Source organism: Bos mutus, chromosome 5, assembly GCF_027580195.1.
Source record: "Bos mutus isolate GX-2022 chromosome 5, NWIPB_WYAK_1.1, whole genome shotgun sequence".
NCBI lineage: Eukaryota > Metazoa > Chordata > Mammalia > Artiodactyla > Bovidae > Bos > Bos mutus.
Genome location: NC_091621.1, coordinates 23,357,993 through 23,382,433, shown reverse-complemented (window position 1 = coordinate 23,382,433; position 24,441 = coordinate 23,357,993). Strand labels below are relative to the sequence as shown.

Below are 24,441 nucleotides of genomic sequence, written 5' to 3'. Positions count from 1 at the left end.
GAAGAAACACTCTTTTGAGTAGTCTACTGTAATTTTTATGGCTTTTCTTCTAGTTAAATGCCTGATCTGAAGGAAGGATTCTATTTAATGTGATGTAAGTTCTTTTAATTGAAATATTACTACTTAACTATTAAAGATCTATGGCAGGTATCTTGTAAGCCATTCTGATCTGCAGCTCAGAACTAGAGAAGTTTATTTAAACCTTCATCATTGGAGGTTTGAAAACGGATTGTAAGAATTGGGTATCGTTTGTACTCTGTAAAGTGTTCCATGGTAAAAGCTTGTAGGCTACTTTACAAAGCCCAGTTAACCCTTTTAGTCAAACCTAGCAAAGATAATACCAACAAAACAGAACAAATGTAACAACTATGCATATGTGTGTGCATGCATATACATAATATTAATACATGTGTATATGTTCATATATAAACATAAATGCAAAAATCCAAAACAAAATACTAACAAATCAAATTCAGGAACCATGCTCATAACCAAGTCAGTGGTAGCATAGTGTAGTGTCAGGAAATCCTTTGAAGGAGCAGCACAGTGTTGCGGTGAAGAACACAGACTCTGGAACCAGACCACCGTGGTTTGAATGTTCTTGCTGTCTCTTTTCTAGCTGTGCTTCCTTGAGCAAGTTGTTAAGCTTTTTTGCCTTTGGTTTCCCCATTTGTAAATAGGAATACTAAAGCCTATCTCAGAGGTTAAATGGATTGTTACAGGTAAAGCAAGCATTTATATCAATGCCTGACTTGTAGTAAGTACCACTGCGTAATGGTGGTTGTTATATCGTCCACCAGCAGTGGTTAAAAGAAGGAAAATTAGATGGTTGTCTCAGTAGGTGTTTAAAAGTCCTCTGAGGGACTTCCCTGGTGGTCCAGTGGTTGGGACTTTGCTTTCCAACATTGAGGGGGTGAGAGTTTGATTCCTGCTCGGGGAGCTAGGATCCCACATGCTTGCAGCCAAAAAACAAAAACATAAATGCAGTATTTTAACAAATTCAAGAAAGACCGTTAAAAATGGTCCACATCCAAAAAAAAAAAAAGGCATCTGAAATGTTGGCACCCCTTTTCTTATAGTTTGTTAAACCATTAGAAAATATACCATGATGACTATTTCAAACAAATAGCACAACTTATAGTTAAGATTAAAGTCTCAGGGTACTGTTCTTAGGGAAGACAACAAGAGCCCAGTATCTCTCACTTAATCATCTACTGAACTGTCTAGTCACTGGCATTAAGTCTTGTGAAGACCAAAATTGTTATTTCCACTTGTCTGAAGTTTCTACTTAGAAATCATAAGAGAGTTGTTGGAAAGCTTTTAAATTAATAGAATTTAGTACGTTAGAAATGAAAAGCTGTAAATAACTTTCTTCCATGTAACTAGTTAGAGAAAGATGAGGTTGGGGGAGAGGTGATCCCGCTGATTAAAGGCAGGAAAATATAGACTCTAGGAATAGCTAGTGGTGTCCAGTAATGGTTAAGACCTATAAATGCAGTTAGAATATTTGGTGAGTGATAAAGTACTTCACGGAGAAGGCAATGGCACCCCACTCCAGTACTCTTGCCTGGAAAATCCTGTGGACGGAGGAGCCTGGTGGGCTGCAGTCCATGGGGTCACTAAGAGTCAGACACGACTGAGCGACTTCACTTTCACTTTTCATTTTCATGCATTGGAGAAGGAAATGGCAACCCACTCCAGTGTTCTTGCCTGGAGAATCCCAGGGACAGGGGAGCCTGGTGGGCTGCCGTCTATGGGGTTGCACAGAGTCGGACACGACTGAAGTGACACAGCAGCAAAGTACTTCATGCATAGTTATACACATCATTTCTGCAGGGAGACACATTATAAAATGCTTCTTCTAGTCAGAATCCCAGTGGGATTCTTTTTAGGCTGAATTTAGTGATTCCAGAGTTATCTGGAATAATAAGTAGGTTAGAATAATCAAGGTAAAAATTTTAAAGAGATATCTCTACCAGACCCTGAAATGTAATATGAAGATCCAGTTAACAGCATAGCACTGGCCAAAAAATAGATCAGGAAATAAAAAAGGAGAAGAATTAAAAGAGTTGCCAGTGTGAAAATTACAAAGGTCAAACATCCAACCAAATTAAAAAGCAAAAGTAAAAACTTGGAAGTATTTGTAGCATTATTGAATCCTTCCTTAAAGCTTATGTAGTGAGTGAGTGAAGTTGCTCAATTGTGTCTGACTCTTTGAGACCCCATGGATTGTAGCCTACCAGGCTCTTTCATCCATGGGATTTTCCAGGCAAGAGTACTGGAGTGGGTTGCCATTTCCTTCTCCAGGAGATCTTCCCGATCCAGGGATTGAACCCAGGTCTCCTGCATTGTAGGCAGATAGACACTTTACTGTCTGAGCCACTAGGGAAGTCTAAAAAAAAAAAAAAATGTATAACAGGAGGGGAAAATGTGCAAAGCACGTGAACAGACCATTCACATGAACATAATTGATCAGTATGCATGTGGAGAATGTTCATCCTCACCAGTATTTAAGAACGCCAATTCCAATTTGAAAGGCCAGAGACATGTGAATTATTTCAAAGGGATGATACGTAATTCTGGCAAGGGTGTGCTCAAATGAGCAAAATGAGCATTCCTGCCCTGCTGGTGTGAGTATAAGCTACTATTACCCTTCTGTAAAATGGATAGGTAATGAGTGTTAGGACCTAGACAAATATTACTAGGTCAAATAGGGTAATTCTGTTGATGATAGGAGCTAGTGGATACATAATTAGAGTAGGGAAAAAAAAAATCTGTGTCCAGTGTATTAAAGTGATGCAGGTAATCTACAAAACTCCAGATCAGCCTGAAAATGACTCCCTACTTCTCAGCTGCCCTAGATTGGAGGAGTATTCTTCATGTTTGTTCAGGACCTCGCTCCCAGCATGCTGTGTTCCTTGTACGTAAAATTAATTTGGCCAATGAGATTAGAACAACTTCAGGTTATCCTGTAAAAAGAAACTAGCGGAAAAAGAGGTGTGTTCTCTTGGTTGTTCTGTTTCCTGTCTCCACTAGAGAACTTAAAGCAGCTCTGAAGTGTGTCATGTATAAAGAAAATCCCAATTCCACGGGAAACTAGAGATTTGAAGTTAGGGGAATTGAGCAGCTTTCTTTATTCTGATTAGAAATGATGCGAAATCCATCTGTCTTGTGTAACTCGGTCTCTGTTGCTTCTCTTCCCTTTGTAGTATGTGCCAAGTGCTCTCTGCTGCCCAAGCCGAGCCAGCATCCTGACAGGGAAGTACCCACACAATCATCACGTGGTTAACAACACTCTGGAGGGAAACTGCAGTAGTAAGTCCTGGCAGAAGATCCAAGAACCGAATACTTTCCCAGCAATTCTCAGATCAATGTGTGGTTATCAGACCTTTTTTGCAGGGAAATACTTAAATGAGGTATGTTGAATGATCTAATTATTCCCTTTTGTTTTTTAATAACAGCTCCTGAAATGTGAATGTATATAATTCATGTTAATTTTTTTTTTAATTAGTATCCATTCAAGTCATGTTAAAGGGTTTTCAGGTATCTGGCATTTCTCTTAATCTACCTGTTAAATAGGAACTTATTTACATGAATGTAATTTACAGGATTTGGACATGGTGGTTATTCTTTCTTCAAACAGTCTCTGGAGCATTTATTTTAAAATAGTCTCAGACCACTGTGGTCTGAGACATCTTCCCTTTCTTCCTCAAGAATTCTGCTTGTCACATGGCTGTCATGGTATCTTTGTTTCCAGTTCTCCTTTATCAGGACCAGAGTGAAGAATTTTTTCCTTTGAGCTTCATTCCTGAATAATAACAACTTAACCCATTTTTTGGAAACAGATTGTGGGGAGATAAGTGACGAAGGAAGAGCACCCAAGCCTGAGACATTCAGGCCATTGAAGTATGTGCCTGAGTGGTTGGCATGCTGGCCTTGAAGGCCTGGGATGAAGGGAGGCCTCACTGTGACCTGCCCAGGCCAGACTTCAGGGCCTTGTGTCCACCACACTGGCCTTAGCATTTAGTCAGAGTTCAGGCTTAATGAAAATAATGTGTTTGAGAGTGTTTGAGATTATCTTTTAAAGTAAAAGTGGGATTCAGGACAAAGAGAACATGTGTGTTTTCTTATGTACTTTATCCGTGGTTGCTAGAGCTTTTAATATCTGATCTGAACTTTGTTAATTCTCTCCCTGCCTGTAATAATTGGGGGAATTTGCAGCTTTGTGGGTTTGATGAAAAATGAGTCAGTTTGAAAAGAATCGTGAGTAATAAATGTGGTGGTTTATGGCTACAGGTCATAAAGAGAACATACACTACTTTTCATATTGAAGATCTTCTAACATACACAAAATTAGAAATTCTTCAAAATACAAAGAATTATTCTTAGAGGTACCGTGTTAAATGGACAGTATTAAGCCTTGTCAAGATAAAATGGGATGACTCTGTGATCTCTTCACTTAATTCATCTCATCAGATAAATTGAGTCCAAATGTAGTCTTAAGGGCAATTCCCTGGTGGTCCAATGGTTAAGACTCCGAGCTTCCAATTCAGGGGGTGCAGGTTCAATCCCTGGTCAAGGAACTAAGATCCCACATGCCATGTGGCATGGTCAAAAAGTAAACATAAATAAAGTAGCAAAAATGGACTCCATCAGCAGGAGAGCTGAAGTGATAGACTGAGAACTTATAGCCTGATTTGGGCTCTTAGCCACAAGGCTGGCTAGACCATTCAGTCTATGCAGTCAGTAGCTCAGCAGATGAGCCCTGTGGCTTTAGCTATATTGCCTTTTCCTGTAAAGGACTAAGAGTAAATATTTTAGGCTTTCGCAGGCCATATGTCTGTGTAGTGACTATTCAGTTGTGTCATTGTCGCTGGAAAGCAGCCACAGGCCTGCGGAAACCAGGGAGTGTGGCTGTGTTTCAGTAGTGCTTCACCATCACTGAAGTTTAAATTTCAGGCAAACTGTCACAAAAATAATCCTCTTTTGATTTTTTTTTTTTTAATTCAAGTATATTTGATTTTGTTTGGTTTGTTTTTTTTTTTTTTTTTTAGTATTTATATTTTTTAAGGTTTGGAATAAAATTCTTAGCTTACCAGCCATCCAGAACAGTTGGCAGACTAGATTTGGCCGACCAGCCATAATTTGCCAACTTATGCTTCAGAAATTCCTAGGTCTTTAGTGTTCTTCCCTTTTCAATTGATTTTTGTACTTGTGGGAATTGAGCACTTAACTGGGTTTCAGGCACTGATGTAAAAAGATTCTGACAAGTTTCGTGTTTCTTTCTGGTCTGGTCCCATCCCATGAACTTCTAATGCATTGCTTGTCTTGCTTTCCAGTATGGAGCCCCAGATGCAGGTGGACTCGGACACGTTCCTCTGGGCTGGAGTTACTGGTATGCATTGGTGAGTGAACAGTGAAGTCAGCGACAGTTACACACAACCCTACAGATGCTTGTCTACTTTCTACTGTAGCTCTGATATTGGCGTTACTTGGTTTGCATTTACGGTTGGCCATTTCATCTCCTTGAAAGTCTGTTGATTTGTGAGTCACTCTGTTGTGAGATATTTTTCTTGCATTCCACAAGGTTTAGCAACATATTTTGCTGTTCTACCGGATCTGTTTCTGGTTTTTTTTAACTAAACATATTATTGAAATTCTACTCGTAGTTAATAAAACCGTAGTCAAGAAGTCTAATTCAGTATTGACTTGAGCAGTTACCTTTTATGTCTTACCACTGTTTAAGCAGAGTACAGTTTAGCCCAGTATGGTTTCCAACTTTCATTTTGTATGCTGGCCTCATTTAAAAAAAAGACAACTCACTTTCCTCTCTTTAATAGGAAAAGAATTCTAAATATTATAATTACACCCTGTCTATCAATGGGAAGGCACGGAAGCATGGTGAGAACTACAGTGTGGACTACCTGACAGATGTCTTGGTGAGTTCCGGAAGCTCTGTCCTTGCAGTTTAGCTCATGTTTAACTAAAGACTCTGCCTCAGAAACCTTTAGTTATATTTGTTCACTTTGAGTAGCATGAATAATAACTTGATCTAACTGCTGAAGAATATTTTCAGCTGGTTAAAGATTCCTGAGAGTGTTTTTCTTTGTAATTAAGCCAGGCTCAGATCTAATGTTTTTGAAATTCCAGCAGCAAATCCCTTTTCCAAAGGCTAATCTCTAAAACTGTGGAGATTACTTTGAAGAGGTTTTACACTGTAAGGGTTCCTACTCTCGACCCCAGTTTTACTCACAGGCTGCAGGATGACAGCTTCATCATGAGGGTAAGGGGATAGAGGCAGGGAGGTTCTCCAGGCATTGAGTATTATATATTAAAAAAAGTACTGAGATGGGAACATGAATTGGGGACTCTCCTTTCCTGTCTAAGATGGTTCTAATGACAACCCCCCAAAGGGCATTCTTTCACCAAGTACTTCAGCACCCCTTGGAGCTAGTACTAAGCAATAAATAAAGCAAAGTCCCCGATTCTATGGGAGGTCACCTTTTAGGGGTGGGTTTATTTACACATATGTGTGTTGTCTTGTTAGATGGTGATGAGTTAGAGCAATAAGGCAGAGCATGGAAGATACTTAAATAGTATTTAAGCAAAATCCTAAAGGAGATGAGAATGAGCTATACAGATCAGTGGAAAGAGTGCCATAGGCAAAGGAAGCAAAAAGTGTGAAGGTATTGAGATGGGTGTGCCTGGCGTGTTGGAGAAACCACAGAGTTTCTGACGGGGCTGAAGTGAAGTTAGATGGGTGGGATGATGGTAGGAAATTGATAGTGTCTTTTGAGTTTCATGTTGGGGAGAAATGAAGATGTACATCAACTAGAACAATTAAAAATATAGCATGTATGTATGTGAGAAGCTTTGATTTTCATAAACTGTCTCCAGAGAAGCAAATGAAAAATTTAAGTCCAGATAAATTAAAACCCTGGTGTGGCATATTTGGACTTAATATTATTCATTTAGCTTAACTTCAGCTGGGATAACTTAGGATATCCTTCTTGATGCCAGCATTTTTGTAAGATTATGGTAACTTAATTCACTTTTCCCCCTATTGTGAATTAGGTTGACTCTGTTTTATATTCATTAAAGCATCAAATGTTTATGCTCTGAGCTGCATTAATGTAAATTAATACTAAAATGGCCAAATTATTCTTTTTTTCCTCATGGGAGGCATAACAACTTTTAGGTTATGTAAAATCGTCAGCGTTAGTTGCTCAGTCTTGTTTGACTCTTGGAGACCCCAGGGACTGTGGCCTGCCAGGTTCCCCTGTCGATGGGGTTTCTCCAGGCAAGAACACTGGACTGGGTTGCCATTTCCTTCTCGGGCTTTCTTAAGAAGGGGTGTGCTTTCCAGTACTTTCACGCGTTTGCCTGAAAGCTAGATGATTCGTTCCAGCAACACGCTTGCAAGTGACTGTGCCGTAGATTGTGTGCCACAACTGCGAGAAGCGCATAGGCCCCTGCACCCCTTTCACAGAGAACAGATACTTGTCTAGGCCTCAGTTGCTGGGTAGGGTGAGGTGACCAATCTTTCTGTGTGTCAGGCCAATGTCTCCTTGGACTTCCTGGACTACAAGTCCAACTCCGAGCCATTCTTCATGATGATCTCCACCCCAGCGCCTCATTCGCCATGGACGGCTGCACCTCAATACCAAAACGCCTTCCAGAACGTCTTTGCACCAAGAAACAAGAACTTCAACATCCATGGAACGGTAACTTCCCCTCAGCCTTGCATCAAGCCAGGCTCGATGTGATTGCGTGTATAATACACTGGTCAGGAGGCCTTTGAGTCATGTAGTTGGTCTTCCTTCTCAGTCTTTTCGAGGTAACTGTGCCTGTCTCTAGCACACTAGGTAGTATACACGTGCTTCAGGAGTCCAGGTAAGTTTCCTGCCATGCACTGGGCGAGCAGCTCGAGAGTCCACAGGGAGTGGTAGAGAAATGCTGTCTTTCCTGCCTACAGTCCCTGCTGATAACCTCCACGCTGGCTCTCCTGCCCGGCAGTGGCCGAGACGTGTCCCTTGGGGCTGAATGGGGCCTGCAGCATTCTCCTCTGGGTGGAGGCATAGGAAAAAGTGGTGACACAGCGTAATGTGATTGGGAAGGGAAGTTGGATGGAGAAGTGAGCCAGAGCAAGGAGTGTAATAAAGGGCTGTGACCTAAATGCTGTTTGCCTCCAGTGCCACTTAGCCCTCCCTCGGTCCAGGAGATGGGCAGTTCACTGGTTCGAAGACTGAAGACTGCTACCACCTGATGCTTGTTTCCCTGAAGTCTTAGTTACTCGTGAGGTGGTAGAAAGAATGAGTCTTGGAGTTAGATTCAGTACTACCGCTTTCTAACTAAGTGACCTGACGGTTAGTAAGAGGCTTAACTTCCGTTTTTCCCTCTGAAGTGGGAGATCCTGACCTCTCATGCAACTCTTGAATGGATTGAAGTTGTTGTTGTGGTTCAGTTTCTCAGTCCTGTCTGACTCTTTGCGACCCCATGAACTGCAGCACGCCAGGCTTCCCTGTCCTTCACCATCTCCTGGAGTTTGCTCAAACTCAAGTCCATTGAGTCGGTGATGCCATCCAACTATCTCATCCTCTTGTTGTCCCCTTCTCCTGCCTTCAATCTTTCCCAGCACTGGGGTCTTTTCAAAGGAGGTGGCTCTTTGCATCAGGTGGCCAAAATATTGGAGCTTCAGCATCAGTCCTTCCAATGAATGTTCACAGTTGATTTCCTTTAGGGTTGACTGGTTTGATGTCCTTGCTGTCCACGGGACTCTCAAGAGTCTGTACATAGAAACATTTAGCACGTTGCCTGGCACATGGTAGGCTGTGCTTGGTGTGTATGATGTTAAAACTGAGTGAATTGAGTTTTAAACCAAAGGGCTGGTCTCTCTCTGTTCCAAAAGAAGTACACACAAGTTCCCATGGCTAAGTAAGCTTAGCAGCTTAAGGTTAAATACGTCACTGTGCTATAGAATTTCTCAGTTATTCATGTTCTAACATGAATTTGCAATAGGAGAACATGCTGTATAGCATTTTTCAAGCATACTAACTAAAGAAGACTGAGGATCATAGTTTGCATGGTGGCAGCCTAGGGTTGTATGAATAGGGAGATGAAAATCAAAAGTATTTGGCAATTAAAAAAAAAAAAAAACTTCTTTATTTAAATGAGAAGAAGCCTCTAGATTTGGATTTGAAGTTTTAGAAAATTGCTATGATAAGGTTTTTCCCCCAAGGTCTATACCTTAGGTAGGAAGATAGAGGGGAATAGAATGATAACTTATTAGGCAAAACTTAGAGGAAGGTAAAGTTAGTATTTACCCTTTTGTAGTTTGAGTGGCAGACTCAAGCACAGATTCCAAGTTACAAATGTAATCTAGTCAGTTTCCAGTATCTTTCTCTAAATGTCTTATGCTGCTCAGGAAGGATCCCAGGCCTTCTGCTGTTAGGGAGGGGTTGGGAAGAAGCTAAAAAATAAGTGATAATTTGCAGAATGTTTTTTTTTTCCTTACAAACACAGAGAAGGGAGGTGGGAGTGGGTGGTGGAGGGAAAATCTGAAGTTGCTTAAACAGGCTCCAGTTAGTTCCTTTTTGCTCAAGTATCAAGTGATCCTTTTATCTACTCTAGTACTTTGACTCTGGTGACTTGGTGCTAACTTTTTTTTTTCTTTAAATTTTAGAACAAGCACTGGTTAATTCGGCAAGCCAAGACCCCAATGACTAATTCTTCAATACAGTTTTTAGATAATGCATTTAGGAAAAGGTAAGAGCTGCTCCTTTCTCAGTCTGGGTGGTCTTTGAGGACCCTCAGAAGCAACCCATGAATAGAGGACTGCACCATGTGGTTATCTGTGAGAAAAAAATCAGAGCTTAGCAAGTTGGTGGGAGAGACTCTAATAGGGGGTCTCCGCATTTAGCAGTAAGGTGGCCTTTGGCCCTTAGGACTGATTAAACAGTCCATTCTTCTGACTCGTTAAAATGTTACATATTGGAGCCATTTGATTGAAATTTTTCTTTTCACTATGTCTAAAGAAAATTACATAAGACCCAAAGGCTTAGACTAGAGCAAAATATCTGCCTTTGCTGTTTTGAGTTTTTGAGAAAATTCTTTTAAGTCAGGTTTTTAAAAGTTCATTACTTTCTCTTACGGTGTATTTAGTTTTAGACCAGGAATTGGCGGACTTCTTCTGTGAAGGGGCAGATAGTAAATATTACAGGCTTGTAGGCCATCTTGTGTCTGTTGCTGATGCTCAGCTCTGCTGTTGGAGTGTAGAGCAGCCCTGGACAGTATGAGAATGAATGAGCATGGCTGTGTTCCAGTAAAACTTGATATAAAAACAGCCAACAAGTTGTCGTTTTTGGGGGTGTAGAGTTTCAGATTCACAAGGTGAAAAACGTTCTGGAGATTGGTTTCACTCTGTGAATATACTGAACCCTACTGACCTATCCACTTACAGATTGTTAAAACAGTAATATTTTATGTCTTGTACCACAGTTGAAAACAGAAAGAATGTGGTCAAGCTTTGACCCATGACTACAGTTTGTTGGCCCATTTTAGTCCATTAAACACTGTTGCAGCACAGGTCCATCTGAATTCATCTCTGTCAATCAGTGCTGATTTGACAAGTTTGCCTTCTGGTAGTGGGTTTTTTGTTTGTTTGTTTGTGTACTTGAAGGATAATTGCTTTACAATATTGTGTTGGTGTCTGTCATACATCAACACCAATAGTCTTTCATTCTCATCACCAGTTATGATAAATAATAAAGCTAATTCATTTTTAAAAAGCCTAATTTATTTCTGTGGAATCAGTTAAATTTGGAGTGTTCTGGAATTTTCTAATCTGTGTTTTGCAATGAAAGAAAGGAAATATGGGATTGGAGCTTTCGGGGAAGAGTGGCTTTGAGGGGTTTCTTTGGGAGGGAGTTTGGGGGTGTTTTGGGTTTAGGAGCCTGTTTGGACTTGGCTTTTGCTGTTTTGGCAAGATGGCAGTACCTCAGCCCTTTGTCTCTGAGGTGCTGTTGCTGCCCTCTGTTCACATTCAGGTGGCAGACTCTGCTCTCAGTGGATGACCTCGTGGAGAAGCTGGTCAAGCGATTGGAGTTCAATGGGGAGCTCAACAACACCTACATCTTTTATACCTCAGACAATGGCTATCACACAGGTAAGGGGCAGACCATGACCTTGGTGAAGTGCCTTTCCGTTCTCACCCAGTCAGTAGCGCTGGCTGGGAGCTTCTGTCCTTTTGCAGGGGTGAATAGGCCAGAGGGCGGGTCTTGCCATCAGGGCTCCTCTGGTTAGAAGGCCAACTCATTCCCTTGGGGAAAGACCCAGGTTCATTACTTGCCATTTGACAGGCTAAGTTATGTGGTGTTCTAAGGAGTCTAAGCAGAGAATAAGCTTGATGGGTTGGAGGCAGGCTTTATGAAAGAGGTGAGAAACTAAACTTGATTTAAAAGATAAGTGGATCTTAGAGAATAGGGGTATGACATTTTACACAGGAAGACCAAGAGAGGGTTGCCTTGGGGAAAAACTTTCTTGTGAAATTAGGTTTTTGGTATGTGTGGTTTTTCTTTTGTGGCTTTTGTCTTTTCACAGCTGCCATATGAGTCAACCCCGTGTCCTTGACTTTCATCCTTTTTACTTGGACCTTCTTTAGCTAAAAATCAGTATTTTCTTCTTTCTCCACTCTTAAATTTCCTAAACTTGAAGGTAATTAATCTGATATTTGCACAGGAGCAGATTGATTAGGCATTTCATGTGTTATTATGAATATTTTTAAAGTCAAAGTAAAGACTAGTAAATTAACCTTCGTTGTCTAGCTTTAATTTTCAGTGACACAGGGCCAGTCTTTTGAATTCCTCATTCCTTCTGCATGTTTCTTTTTTAGCCAGAAGTTTCTGAAGGCACTCGAGACATGGTGATTCCATACGTCAGCACTTGATTGTGCCTCTGAGTAGTTGATTACGTATCAGAACCTACATAAAACCCATACGCTACCTTTACTTTTTATGTGTTGTAAGGCTGTCTCTTGCCACTGATTTATCGGAGAAACTGGTCTTTTGTCCTTTAGAATATCACATTCTAGATGTGGCTAATTGCATATGTGATAACTTGTTTATCTATACTCAGCATTTTCTATAGATTGATAGTTAGAGCGAGAGTCTTAATAGAACTGTGTGTTTTTCAACAAGAATGCTTTCTTATTGATGCTGCTGTGTACTTCTTACTGCTTTACATCATGAAGCCTGGGTGTCTGGTTGCCTCACTTTAGAGATGTTGTTTCTGATTGATGGCTCATGTGGACCAACCTGAGCTCCTCCTGTGAACCTCTTGTGCCTGAAACGTCCATTGATGATTGTGCGTAAATCAGTTCCCTCAGAAACTGAAAAATCTGACTTCATAACTCTGTCCTTCCTTTTGAATTTACTAGCTGGAATTCCTCAGGAAATTTGCCTCATCAACTGTTTGGCTATCTTGAGGTACAGTTTATTCAGGAAAGGCTGGATAAATGGTTTTGTTCCTTTATTTAACAGCTTTAAGACTAACTTCATTCAGTTGTGATCAGGTGGAGTATCATACATAAATAATGTATATTTGTGCTTCAATACTTTCTAGTCATTCCTTTTGTTGTATTTGCCTATTTAAGGCCAGGGAGTTCCTCGGGACATTTATTTAAAGAAGATGAGCTCACTGTTTCCTGCCTTGTAATAATTAGAGACCCTGGGGGATTTAAGCTCTTTGCTAAGACACCATAATTAGTAAAACAAGGCTATTTTTTATTTTTACTGTTGATTGAATGAATGCATGCGTGAGAGACATTTCTATCTTGGCTCCATCTTTACCCTATGCATTTTTTTCTCCAGGACAGTTTTCTTTGCCAATAGACAAAAGACAGCTGTATGAGTTTGATATCAAAGTTCCACTATTGGTTCGAGGGCCTGGGATCAAACCAAATCAGACAAGCAAGGTAGGTTCCTGATACGGTGATGCCGTGTACAGGTAGTATTTGCCTGAGAAAAGAAAGCATTTCCTCCCAAAAGGAGACCTATTCTGTCTCTCCTCCTTTGAGGATAAAGGCTGATTGGCTTAAGATTTTACAAGTGTATTTATAAGCTTTGCAAACGGTGATTCTTATTTCTTTCTTTTTTTTAATTGAAGTATACTTGATGTACAATAATTCTGTAAGTTCAGGTATATAGTATAATGATTCACAGTTTTTAAAGGCCATGCTCCATTGAGTTACTTGTAAATATTGGCTGTATATCCTGTATTGTACAGTATATCCTGTGTCGTACCGTATATCCGTGTAGCTTATTTTACACCTAATACTTTGTACCTTTTAACCTTCCATTCCTGTATTTCTCCTCCTCCTCCCATCTCCCCTTTGGTAACCGCTTGTTTGTTCTCTGTGTCTGTATCTGTTCTCCATATCCATGTTTTGTTATATTTGGTAGTTTGTTGTATTTGCTAGATTTCACAAATAAATGATATCTTATAGTATTTGTCTTTCACTGTCTGACATATAATAACAGTAAACTGCTGGCCACCCACTCTTCGCTGTATTTTCCCCTTGTATACGTATCACATCAGCATGAATAGCTTTTGCTTGTCTCTTAAGACTGAATCTTTACATGGTGACTGCACTTCCCCAGGGTGCTCGTTAAAACTACCTCCTGGAAGTGAAAGTGAAAGGCTCAACATCCACAAAGTTTTGGATTGAATCACTTGGACTGGACTAGAAACGCTGTCTCTGCTTTTTTTTCCCTCAAGTTAACAATGACCCTTGAGAGGCAGCCCAGGCTGGAGCCCACAGCCCTGTCGAGCCAGGCTGTTCAGGCTTTGTTGTGTGTGCGCATCCCCTGGGGGCCTTGTTGACATGCAGATTCTGATTCTTCAATCCAGCCTGCTCCCAGGTATTCCCGGCTGATGTCCACCTGGTCTGAGCTCCCTCTGCATATAAGGCTACAGAAAGCTTGTCTTCTGAGAATTTAGTCCCTCTCTGTGGGACTCTTCCTTACTAATGCCTTTCTGCTTTACTGATTCTCTTTCCTAAAATTGTCATAAAGGATCACATTATTCTTTTGTTACCATTTCCATCTGGTTTCATACTTGGTTTTAATACTGAGGCAGATGATGGGCACCTTGATCCAAACTCTCTGGTCTGACCTTGAGAGAGAAGAATTGATAGGCTCTACCAGTTATGTTTACTGTCTTCCTGGATAGCACAATTTCAGTCTGAGCTCTGTGAGAGAGACAAACAAAAATCAAGAAAATGGATCATTTAAGCTAAAATTGGAAGATAGGCCAGCATTTCTAGGAATCCTGTGTACTTGAATTTGATTTGAGGGTTTAATGTTTACTTTGTTTAAATGTCTGCCATTTACTTGTTTCCTTTCACAATGCTCTTGATTGGAATTCTGTTAAAATTCTCTCAGAAACTTAAAGTGGCCTTCATAACTGCCTTCTGAATTTTCTTTTCCTCTCAAGACCCACATTTCTAAAGCCAGTCACTTTTCCACTACAAATCCATTACCCTCTAAACGGACATCTCCTTTCAGGAGAGGTGGACAAGATTGGAAGACCATTCAACCATAAGAGCTTTTTCTGGGTGTTGGGAGTGTATTGAGGAGGCACATCTGTAGCCATGTGCATGTCCCAGGAAGAGGGCTAATGGGACGACATCTGTGCGAGGAGGGAGGCTGATGAGCACAGATGTCAGCCAGCTGCCCAGGAAACAGACTGTTCCTTTTTTCTTCAAGTTGACAGTGTCACTAAAATCAGAAACTTCATCTTCTATAAGTCATTTAAGTGAAACCAGGTCCTAGGAAGCCATTTCAACAATAATAACCTTTATTGAATACTTAGGATGCAGCAGGTGCTGTTCCAAGTGTTACTGCCTATACCAACTCACTTAACCTTCACAGCCTTTTGAGATATGAATACAGTTATCCCCGTTTTATAGATGAGGTAACTGAGGTTCAGTGATTTGCCCAAGATGGTGTAGCTAAAGAATAGCAGAGCCCTGCATTTGAACTCTGGCAGTCTGGCTGATGTGTGCTTAACCAGAATTCATACACTCAACCATGACTACGGTTCAGACAGGTATCTTCTTGTGCCAGCACACTACATGAGGAGCCTGGGAGTCACAGCAAGAGCTGTCATTGGAAGGTTAATTCTTAACTCCCTGTGTCAAGGGGGAGCCAGATACTTGAGCTGCATTCATCAGCGAAAGCCTCTGAGGCATTTAGGCAGAGACTCAGGTATTGGAAGGCTTCAGTCACGTGGAGATCTGTGGGAGGGCGTCCTCAGCAGCGGGACAGTGCCTGTGAAGGCACCGGGAGAAGAAGGAGATCAGCTGGTTCATGGGCAGAAGGTGGCAGTTGTGCTGAACCCCTTTCACTTCCTACCTGGGCCAGGCGTCTCTCTCACCCCCTTACCTTTGCGCGGCTGGCCGCTTCTGTCTGCATGCCCACCTCATGCTCCTTTCACTCGGCTAAGTTAGTGTCCTCTGGGGCTTTGGTTTAGGGCTCTCCTCTGGGACATCAAGGCAGATACCTGCCCCACAGAGAGTGGGTGCCTTTCCCAGGTTCCCAGCTGGCCTCACACTTAACACACCTGACTAAGTATGTCTTTTTGACTCCAGGAGTCCCTACTTGAGAGGTATTATCCGAACTTAGACTACCCAACCCTTAGTGAGAGTTTGGGATTAGCAGATGTAAGCAATTGCTTATGCAGTGAATAAACAAGGACCCACTGTATAGCACAGGGACCTCTCCTCAATGTTCTGCAATAACCTAAATGGGAAAAGAATTTGAAAAAGAATAGATACATGTATTCGTATAACTGAATCACTTTGCTGTACACCTGAAACTAACACAACATTGTTAACTATGCTCCAATATAAAACAAAAAATTTTTAAAGGTCCTATTATGTACTCTAGGGAACTACATTCGATATCCTATGATAAACCATAATGGAAAAGAATATTTTTTAAAAATGTATCTCTGTATGTGTATAACTGAATCACTTTACTGTATAGCAGAAATTAACATACTAAGTCAACTGTACTTCAATGAAAAAAAGAATACCTAGCCCTTAACGTACAATGGTGGACATCCAAGTTGTGTGAATGGATATTACCAAGGTTACACAGTAAGTGGCAGAACCAAGTCTGAAAGTTAACTGTTCTCAAAAATCCGTGGGTTTGGGGGAATTCCCTGGTGGTCCGGTGGTTAGTACTTGGTGCTTTCACTGTCAAGGGCCTGGGTTCCATCCCAGGTCAGGGCAGTAAGAGCCCACAAGCCATGCAGTACAGCCAACAAAAGAAAAACACAACATTGTTAACTATGCTCCAATATAAAACAAAAAATTTTTAAAAGGTCCTAGGGAACTGCATTCAATATCCTATGATAAACCATAATGGAAAAGAATATTAAAAAAAAAATGTATCTCTGTATGTGTATAACTGAATCACTTTACTGTGCAGTAGAAATTAACATACTAAGTCATCTGTGCTTATGCCATGGCTTATGACATTCTGTACTGGCAGTTGTGGTGTGAGAAGTGTGAAATTTCCAGCTTGCCTCTAACACAGTGTCAGCAATGGTGGCTGATTCATCCTGTGCTGGCAGCGCAGTTGTCTCAGTGCAGGTTCTGTGTGAGGGTCACGGGGTGGTGAGTTGAGCATAATGAGCTGAGCTGGCAACAGCCTGGTGGCCAGAACAGGGCACATTTGAGCAGTGGCTTTAACTTTGTGTTGGCTGTTGAGGAGAGCAGGGGCAGGTGGTATGGGCGGATGCTAAGCGCTGGCTGTTGAGGTCTTCTCCTCTGGAGGAACATTAACCTAGCTTTAGATTTGGTGGTGGAAGTTCTCGGGCTTTAACAAAGGAAAATGTTGGTAGGAAAATGGAAAGGACATAGCATGATTCAGGGGAAACGGAACTGAGCAGGGACTCAGGAAGACCGCTTACTGGCTTTAAGACTGGTTAGACTAAGCCTTGGTTTCCCCATGTGAAATTGGAAAGATGCTAAGTGTGAATTCTCTAGTGTTACTAGGTCTCATCCCAGCTTACTCCTTGTTAGGGAAGTGGGGGATGAGGGGCAAATCGAGGTGAAGCGTTCTCTGCTCTCAGGGCTGCTCATTAGATGGGTCTGGGGTGCTATCTGGTACGCTTCCAGTCTTCTTTTGAAAGCCTTACATGAACTCTTTTAACATCAGGGCTTAAATGTCTGTCTGAAGTCCTGGGAGCCCGTATTCTTTTAGGTAGTTTCTAGACCTAAAAATAAGCAGGTTCAAGACATGATATCCCTCAATCTCATGCCTCAGTTTTTTAGGGCCTTCTGTTTGATCAAAATGTCTATATACTTAAATCCTAGGACCATTCCCAAATAAATTGTGAGGCTGTGATTTATGGACTGATTTCCTTGGTCTTGGCAGAGCCTTTTCTGTTCCAATGCATAAATGAATCTTTAGGTTTACACTCAGTGATAAAAGCAGTACCATCTTAGGATCTTGAAATGCTAATGTTTCTAGACATCCTTATGGTGATGGGCTCACAGTATACATTGTAATTCTTGGCTGTATAAAAACCAGAGAGAGGTAATTCTCTCAAATTCTTCAATTACACTTGGTATCTACTGGAAGTCCCCCATCTCCTAACATTGTATGCTAATTTTGAGACTCTACTTCTTAGTCAAACAAAACCCAGTAGTCAAACAAAACTCCATCATTTTTAGGGAAGATATGATTATGTAGACACTTGGAAAGAGAGTGTCTTGGGGATGGTGTTTATGGTACTTGTGCTGAATCTTAGCGACTTGGTTTGTTCTGGATCTTGCAGTCCTTCTCCCCGCCCCCTCCCCTCTCCCCATTCCCCGCGCCCCCCCCCCCACACGCAGAACAGCCTGCCACTAGAGGGCATTCCCACCCCTAGCTGATGGCTGAGCCAGGCAGTCACTGTTTTATATGTCTGTCCATTTCATTATTTTGGTGCCTTGGACATGTTAATAATACCTGTGGGACTGGCTTCATTCATGTTCTGGACATCATTGAAAATATGTCAGCCACATTTTGAAGTCTTGTTGCATTTATCTGATTCTGGAGGTGGTATCTCTGCTTGTCTGTCTTTTCCTGCCATGGTCTCTTTCATATTCATACTCACTCTTGTTGACTGTCTCCTAAGTGGCTTAGTCTACCTGGGGGACTTGGAACCAGGAAAGATACCGCCCAACACCAATCCCCAGAGACATAGTTTTTGTGTTTTTTATCCTCACTAACGTATGGATTGCTTTTCCTGAGTTGCCTGCTACTGAAGGTTAATTTCCAACAGCTGCAGAGTTATACTAATTGATTCAGAGCCAGGATATGTATATTACTCTGCCCTCCAGGAACCATCACTCCTTCTCCAGGAGCCAGGAAACCTGGCTGCTACTCAGAAGATGTCTTCTTGCCTTTTGTGTCTGCACTTTGGTTTTGTTTTTAAATTAAAAGTAGCAGGATTAGTTTGTTGTTGTTGTTTTTTTTAATCCCCTTTTGGCTTCTCCTAAGATGATCTGAGTTTTCTCTACAGTTTTCTTGACTGGTATTTATTTCTAGTAAATGACAGCTTTTCCAGTTACAGGCTGCTGACTTTGTTTCAGTTACTTCTCTTTTCGTTTCCTCATCTGTAAAATGGGGGAAATACTGCTTCCTAGGATGGTGCGTGGATGCTCAGTCCCTAAGTCGTGTCTGATTCTTTGCGACCTCATGGACTGTAACCTGCCAGGCTCCTCTGTCCATGAGATTTCCCAGATAAGAATACTGGAGTGGGTTGCCATTTCCTTCTGCAGGGGATCTTCCCCACCCAAGGGTTGAACCTGGATCTCCTGCATTGGCAGGTAGGTTCTTTACCGCCAAGCCACCGGGGAAGCTCCTAGAATCATGGTGAGGCTTAAATGAGGATATGCGTTAGGAACTGGCCCGGAGTAGGTGCTTGGTGAACATTAGTTCATTTCCCTGGATTGTCTCATCATTCCAAGGCTTTTTCTAGCTTGTGACCATGTGACTTCTAGACCTATGCCCTCTGCTACAAAAGTTCATGTTGTTGTTGAGCCAGAACATATATGGGATACTCCAGACTGAGATGCAGAATACCAGATTTCAAATAATTGGTTCAAAATTTTTTATAAAGTAAAATCTCATCATTTTCTTTTGTATTGCTTATATATTAAATAGTAATAGTTAAACATTTGCAATAAATTTTACCTCTTTTTTTTCTACTTTAGTGTGATCATTGAAAGTGAGAGTATTAATTGCTCAATTTGCTATCCCATGAACTATAGCCCATCAGGCTCCTCTGTCCATGGTATTTCCCAGCCAAGAATACTGGAGTGGGTAGCCATTTCCTTCTCCAGGGATCTTCCCAACCCAGGGATAGAACCCAGGTCTTCTGCATTGCAGGCAAATTCTTTACTGTCTGAGCCACTAGGGTGGTCACTAGACAATTTTAAGTTACACATATGACTCCTGTTCTATCCTCTATCGGACTATGCAGGTTTAGACCTGGTAGAGATATTGTGTACAGAAGGAAAATTATCCAGTACATCAAGGAGATATGTCAAGGAATAAATGCTACACAGTGTTTAATTTCTAGGCTTTTTTTATTTAAACATCCAGGTTTCGTGCTTATTAAGGAAACTTACTGAGGCATTGTTGAGATAAATTTTCTGCACTCTCCAAAGCCTACTGCAAATATTTTTAGCCATGTTGTCACTTTGAAAAAGTATTTAAAAGGCGGATACCCTAATGGGCGACAAGCATTCAACCTTTGAGCCTTTCAAAAATGTCAGGAGTCAATTTGAAGTCAAGTAGTGAACTAGTGAGAATAATCAAGGTGGAAAACACTTGTATAAAGTAGCCTGACATATTTCTCATCATTCATAACAGACTCAAGGCAATCCTAAAGGAATCTTGAAAAATGTTTTGGTCAATAACTGTGTAAAATAAGCATAACTTCCCAGGGGCCTGTATTATAAACTTTATAAGGCTTTATGTTTTATATCTTAAATTGTCATAGTTATATTTGAATATATGCAATAGGAAGTATGGTTTGTACAAAAGATAATAGAAAGTGCTGCTTGTTTCAAGGATGGGTTTGGGGAACGAGAACTCTAGTGTAGATAGAAAAGGAAAATGAGACCAGCTGTGTTCTGAGTCAATTTATTGTTTCTTTCTCTTTCTCATAGATGCTCGTTGCCAACATTGACTTGGGCCCTACTATTCTGGACATTGCGGGCTATAGCCTGAATAAGACCCAGATGGATGGGATGTCTTTTTTGCCCATTTTGGTGAGTATAAAGCTCTCAATCAGCCCTGAGCCAAGACTCTGAAGTAAATTCCAGGTTGTATAAGTAGAGTTAAATTTTAAATCTTCAGGGGAGACCCTTTAAATCTTAAAACTATTAAATTTGGGAAGCAGAGAATACAGCTTTTCTCATATCTGTAGTGGGAAGGAGCTTTCTTTAAAAAGACTAGACACATATAAACAGAGTTCTGCATCCTTCCTTTTCTCCTTCTTCCCCCAAAAGCCCCATCATACACAAAGACAGGTAACAAATTGAGAAAATATTTGCAGCATATATGAAAAAGGGTAACTAATCCTAATAGATGAATTCTTAAAAGTGAAAATTAATATCTCAGTATAAAAATAGGCAAAAGAAGTAACTAATCAATTCTCAGAGGAATTAAAAATGACTAGAGTCAGTGCAAAAAGATTGCTTCAATGCTGATCAAAGAAAGGCTTAACTGAAGGAGGCCCCTATTGCCTGTAGAACTGGCAAAGATGAAAAAGATTAATACCCAGTAATTATAGAAGTCTGAAAAAAAATGAAAGCTACTCAGACTCATTGAAGTGTAATCAGTATAAGCTATCAGTAGGCTAATTTAATAAGACCCATCACTTCAGAATACACACATCAAGCAGATCTAGGAATTTACTCTTAAGAGAACAAAATTCGTTCAAGAATTATCTGAGTACCTACTGTGTCTGGCACTGCACAGTGCTAACTATAAAGAACTGCGTGTAATATTCACCTGGAGCTGTCACAACATTGTTAATCAGCTGTACCCCAATACGTAATAAAAAGTTTAATTAAAAAACCCTACATACAGTAGTAATAGAAGAAAATTATAAAACCTGAATATACAGAAGGGAATTGGTCACATTGTGGCAAAATTAAACAAGACTATTGAAGCAGCACTAAATGATGTGCGTAAGTATATATTGACTTAGAAAGATGACCACCACATACTGCAGGGAGAAAAGGAGGTTTCAAACAGCATCTCTTTTTCATTAAAAATGTATGTGAATATGTTTAGGCATAGAGAAGTTTGACGGATCAGTACTGTATATTATAGGTAACTCTTACTGATTTGTATGAATCTGTCACAATTATTAGGTGAGGTGTGACTTATCCAAGAGAGTACATGTCACTCATGTAAGTTATAAAACACAGGAAATACCCATGAACCCATAATCCCATTTAAGAACTGAAATACTCCTCATATTGATGGGTCTTCCTATGCACTCCTCCCCATCCCACCCCTTTACCTGCCCTTACCAGTTATCACTTTTCTGAATTTTATGGTTGTTACTCTCTGGCTTTTATTTTTTTAGTAGTTATCATGTACGTAGCCATAAACAACATACCTGTCTTGGGGGAAAAATACCTATCTTGTTTTGCACTCTAAAGATGACATTCTACTAGTTGTAATCAAGCCTTTTTTTCCAGTTCAGCATTGTTTGCAGATTGATCCATATTGTTCACTGATAACCTAATATTCCATCATAAGAAGGAATGCTTCACCTCTTAATTATATTTTTTTATCAGTTGTACATTTGTGGTATTCTAGTTTTGCTCTAGGCGTGGTGCTGCCATGACATTCTCATACGTGTTTCCCAGTGAGCATGTGTATACACACCAAGGTCACGGGAACCTCACATCTTCATTCCTACAAATATCACCAAGTTATTGTCCAAAATCATCATCAGTTGATATTCCACCAGTAATGTGTAAGAATTCCTTTTGCTCTATATGAAGCTATCAGACTGCTTCATTTTTTTGCCTATCTAGGGGGTGAAAAACAACAAAATTATAGTTGGTTCTACGGTACATTTCTTTATTAATGAGATGAATCACTTTTTTCACAGCTTAATTCCCTTACTATACAATTTACCAGTTTAAAGTTGACAGCTCACTAGGTTTTGATATAGTCAGAGTTGTACAACTTCAGTATAATCTAACTTTACAACGTTTTCATTACCCCCAAAAAGAAACCCCCAGATACACTAGGAGTCACTCCAGGCTCCCTCTCTCAGCACCAGACAGGCACTCCTTTGTGTCACTACAGATCGTCTGCTGTGGACATTTTCTGTAAATAGAATCATACAGTATGTGGTCTCTTGTGATTGGCTGAAAACACTGAGCTGTCTTCAAGGGTCATCCCCATTGTAACACATGTTACTACTTCATTCCTTCTTATTACTAAACAGTAGTATTCCATGTATTTATCCAGCCACGTATTTATCCAGCCATCAGTTGATAGACATTTGCATTGTTTCCCATTTGACTCTATGAGTAACACTGCTGTGAACATTTATATATAGATTTTTGGGTGAGCTAATGTTTTCCATTCTCTTGAGTGTATCCTTAGTAGAACTGCTAGGTCATGTGGTGATTTTTCTGTTTAACCTTTGGAGGAACTTCCAGACTGTTTCTAAAGTGATGGCACTGTTCTGTATATTCCCACCAGCAGTGTAAAAGGATTCAGTTTCTCTACGTCTTTGCCATCAGTTGCTGTTATCTTTTTACTATGTCTTAGTGGGTGTGAGGGATTTGATTTAAGTCATACCTGAATGGTCTAGTGGTTTTCCCTACTTTCTTCAATTTAAGTCTGAATTTGGCAATAAGGACCTCATGATCTGAGCCACAGTCAGCTCCTGGTCTTGTTTTTGCTGACTGTATAGAGCTTCTCCATCTTTGGCTACAAAGAATATAATCAGTCTGATTTCGGTGTTGACCATCTGGTGATGTTCATGTGTGGAGTCTTCTCTTGTGTTGTTGGAAGAGGGTGTTTGTTATGACCAGTGTGTTCTCTTGGCAAATCTCTATTAGCCTTTGCCCTCCTTCATTCTGTGTTCCAAGGCCAAATTTGCCTGTTACTCCAGGTGTTTCTTGACATCCTACTTTTGCATTCCAGTCCCCTATAATAAAAAGGACATCTTTTTTGGGTGTTAGTTCTAAAAGGTCTTGTAGGTCTTCATAGAACCATTCAACTTCAGCTTCTTCAGCATTACTGGTTGGGGCATAGATTTGGAATACTGTAATATTGAATGGTTTGCCTTGGAAACAAACAGAGATCATTCTGTTGTTTTTGAGATTGCATCCAAGTACTGCATTTCGGACTCTCTGTTGACCATGATGGCTACTCCATTTCTTCTAAGGGATTCCTGCCCACAGTAGTAGATATAGTGGTCATCTGAGTTAAATTCACCCATTCCAGTCCATTTTAGTTCACTGATTCCTAGAATGTCGACATTCACTCTTGCCATCGCCTGTTTGACCACTTCCAATTTGCCTTGATTCATGGACCTCACAATCCAGGTCCCTATGCAATATTGCTCTTTACAGCATCAGACCTTGCTTCTATCACCAGTCACATCCACAACTGGGTATTGTTTTTGCTTTGGCTCCATCCCTTCATTCTTTCTGGAGTTATTTCTCCACTGATCTCCAGTAGCATATTGGGCACCTACTGACCTGGGGAGTTCCTCTCTCAGTATCCTATCATTTTGCCTTTTGATACTTTTGACTGTGTGGATCACAATAAACTGGAAAATTCTGAAAGAGATGGGAATACCAGACCACGTGACCTGCCTCTTGAGAAACTTATATGCAGGTCAGGAAGCAACAGTTAGATCTGGACATGGAACAACAGACTGGTTCCAAACAGGGAAAGGAGTACGTCAAGGCTGTATATTGTCAACCGGCTTATTTAACTTACATGCAGAGTACATCATGAGAAACGTTGGGCTAGAAGAAGCACAAGCTGGAATCAAGATTGCCGGGAGAAATATCAATCACCTCAGATATGCAGATGACACCACCCTTATGGCAGAAAGTGAAGAGGAACTAAAAAGCCTCTTGATGAAAGTGAAAGAGGAGAGTGAAAAGGTTGGCTTAAAGCTCAACATTCAGAAAACGAAAATCGTGGCATGTGGTCCCATCACTTCATGGCAAATAGATGGGGAAACAGTGTCAGACTTTATTTTGGGAGGCTCCAAAATCACTGCAGATGGTGACTGCAGCCATGAAATTAAAAGACGCTTACTCCTTGGAAGGAAAGTTATGACCAACCTAGATAGCATATTGAAAAGCAGAGACATTACTTTGCCAACAAA

General features: G+C 40.7%; 1 protein-coding gene across 1 annotated transcript in view; it reads left to right on the top strand.

Moving 5' to 3' along the window:
• Nucleotides 1–24,441, top strand: part of GNS (glucosamine (N-acetyl)-6-sulfatase) — a 49,739-nt gene that overhangs the window by 11,485 nt on the left and 13,813 nt on the right. The window contains exons 3-10 of the mRNA XM_005902527.3: nt 3,210–3,416; nt 5,340–5,405; nt 5,841–5,939; nt 7,557–7,724; nt 9,683–9,765; nt 11,046–11,164; nt 12,867–12,970; nt 20,228–20,329. Coding sequence (XP_005902589.2) covers nt 3,210–3,416; nt 5,340–5,405; nt 5,841–5,939; nt 7,557–7,724; nt 9,683–9,765; nt 11,046–11,164; nt 12,867–12,970; nt 20,228–20,329 — 948 coding nt within the window. The remainder of the gene's footprint in view (nt 1–3,209; nt 3,417–5,339; nt 5,406–5,840; nt 5,940–7,556; nt 7,725–9,682; nt 9,766–11,045; nt 11,165–12,866; nt 12,971–20,227; nt 20,330–24,441) is intronic.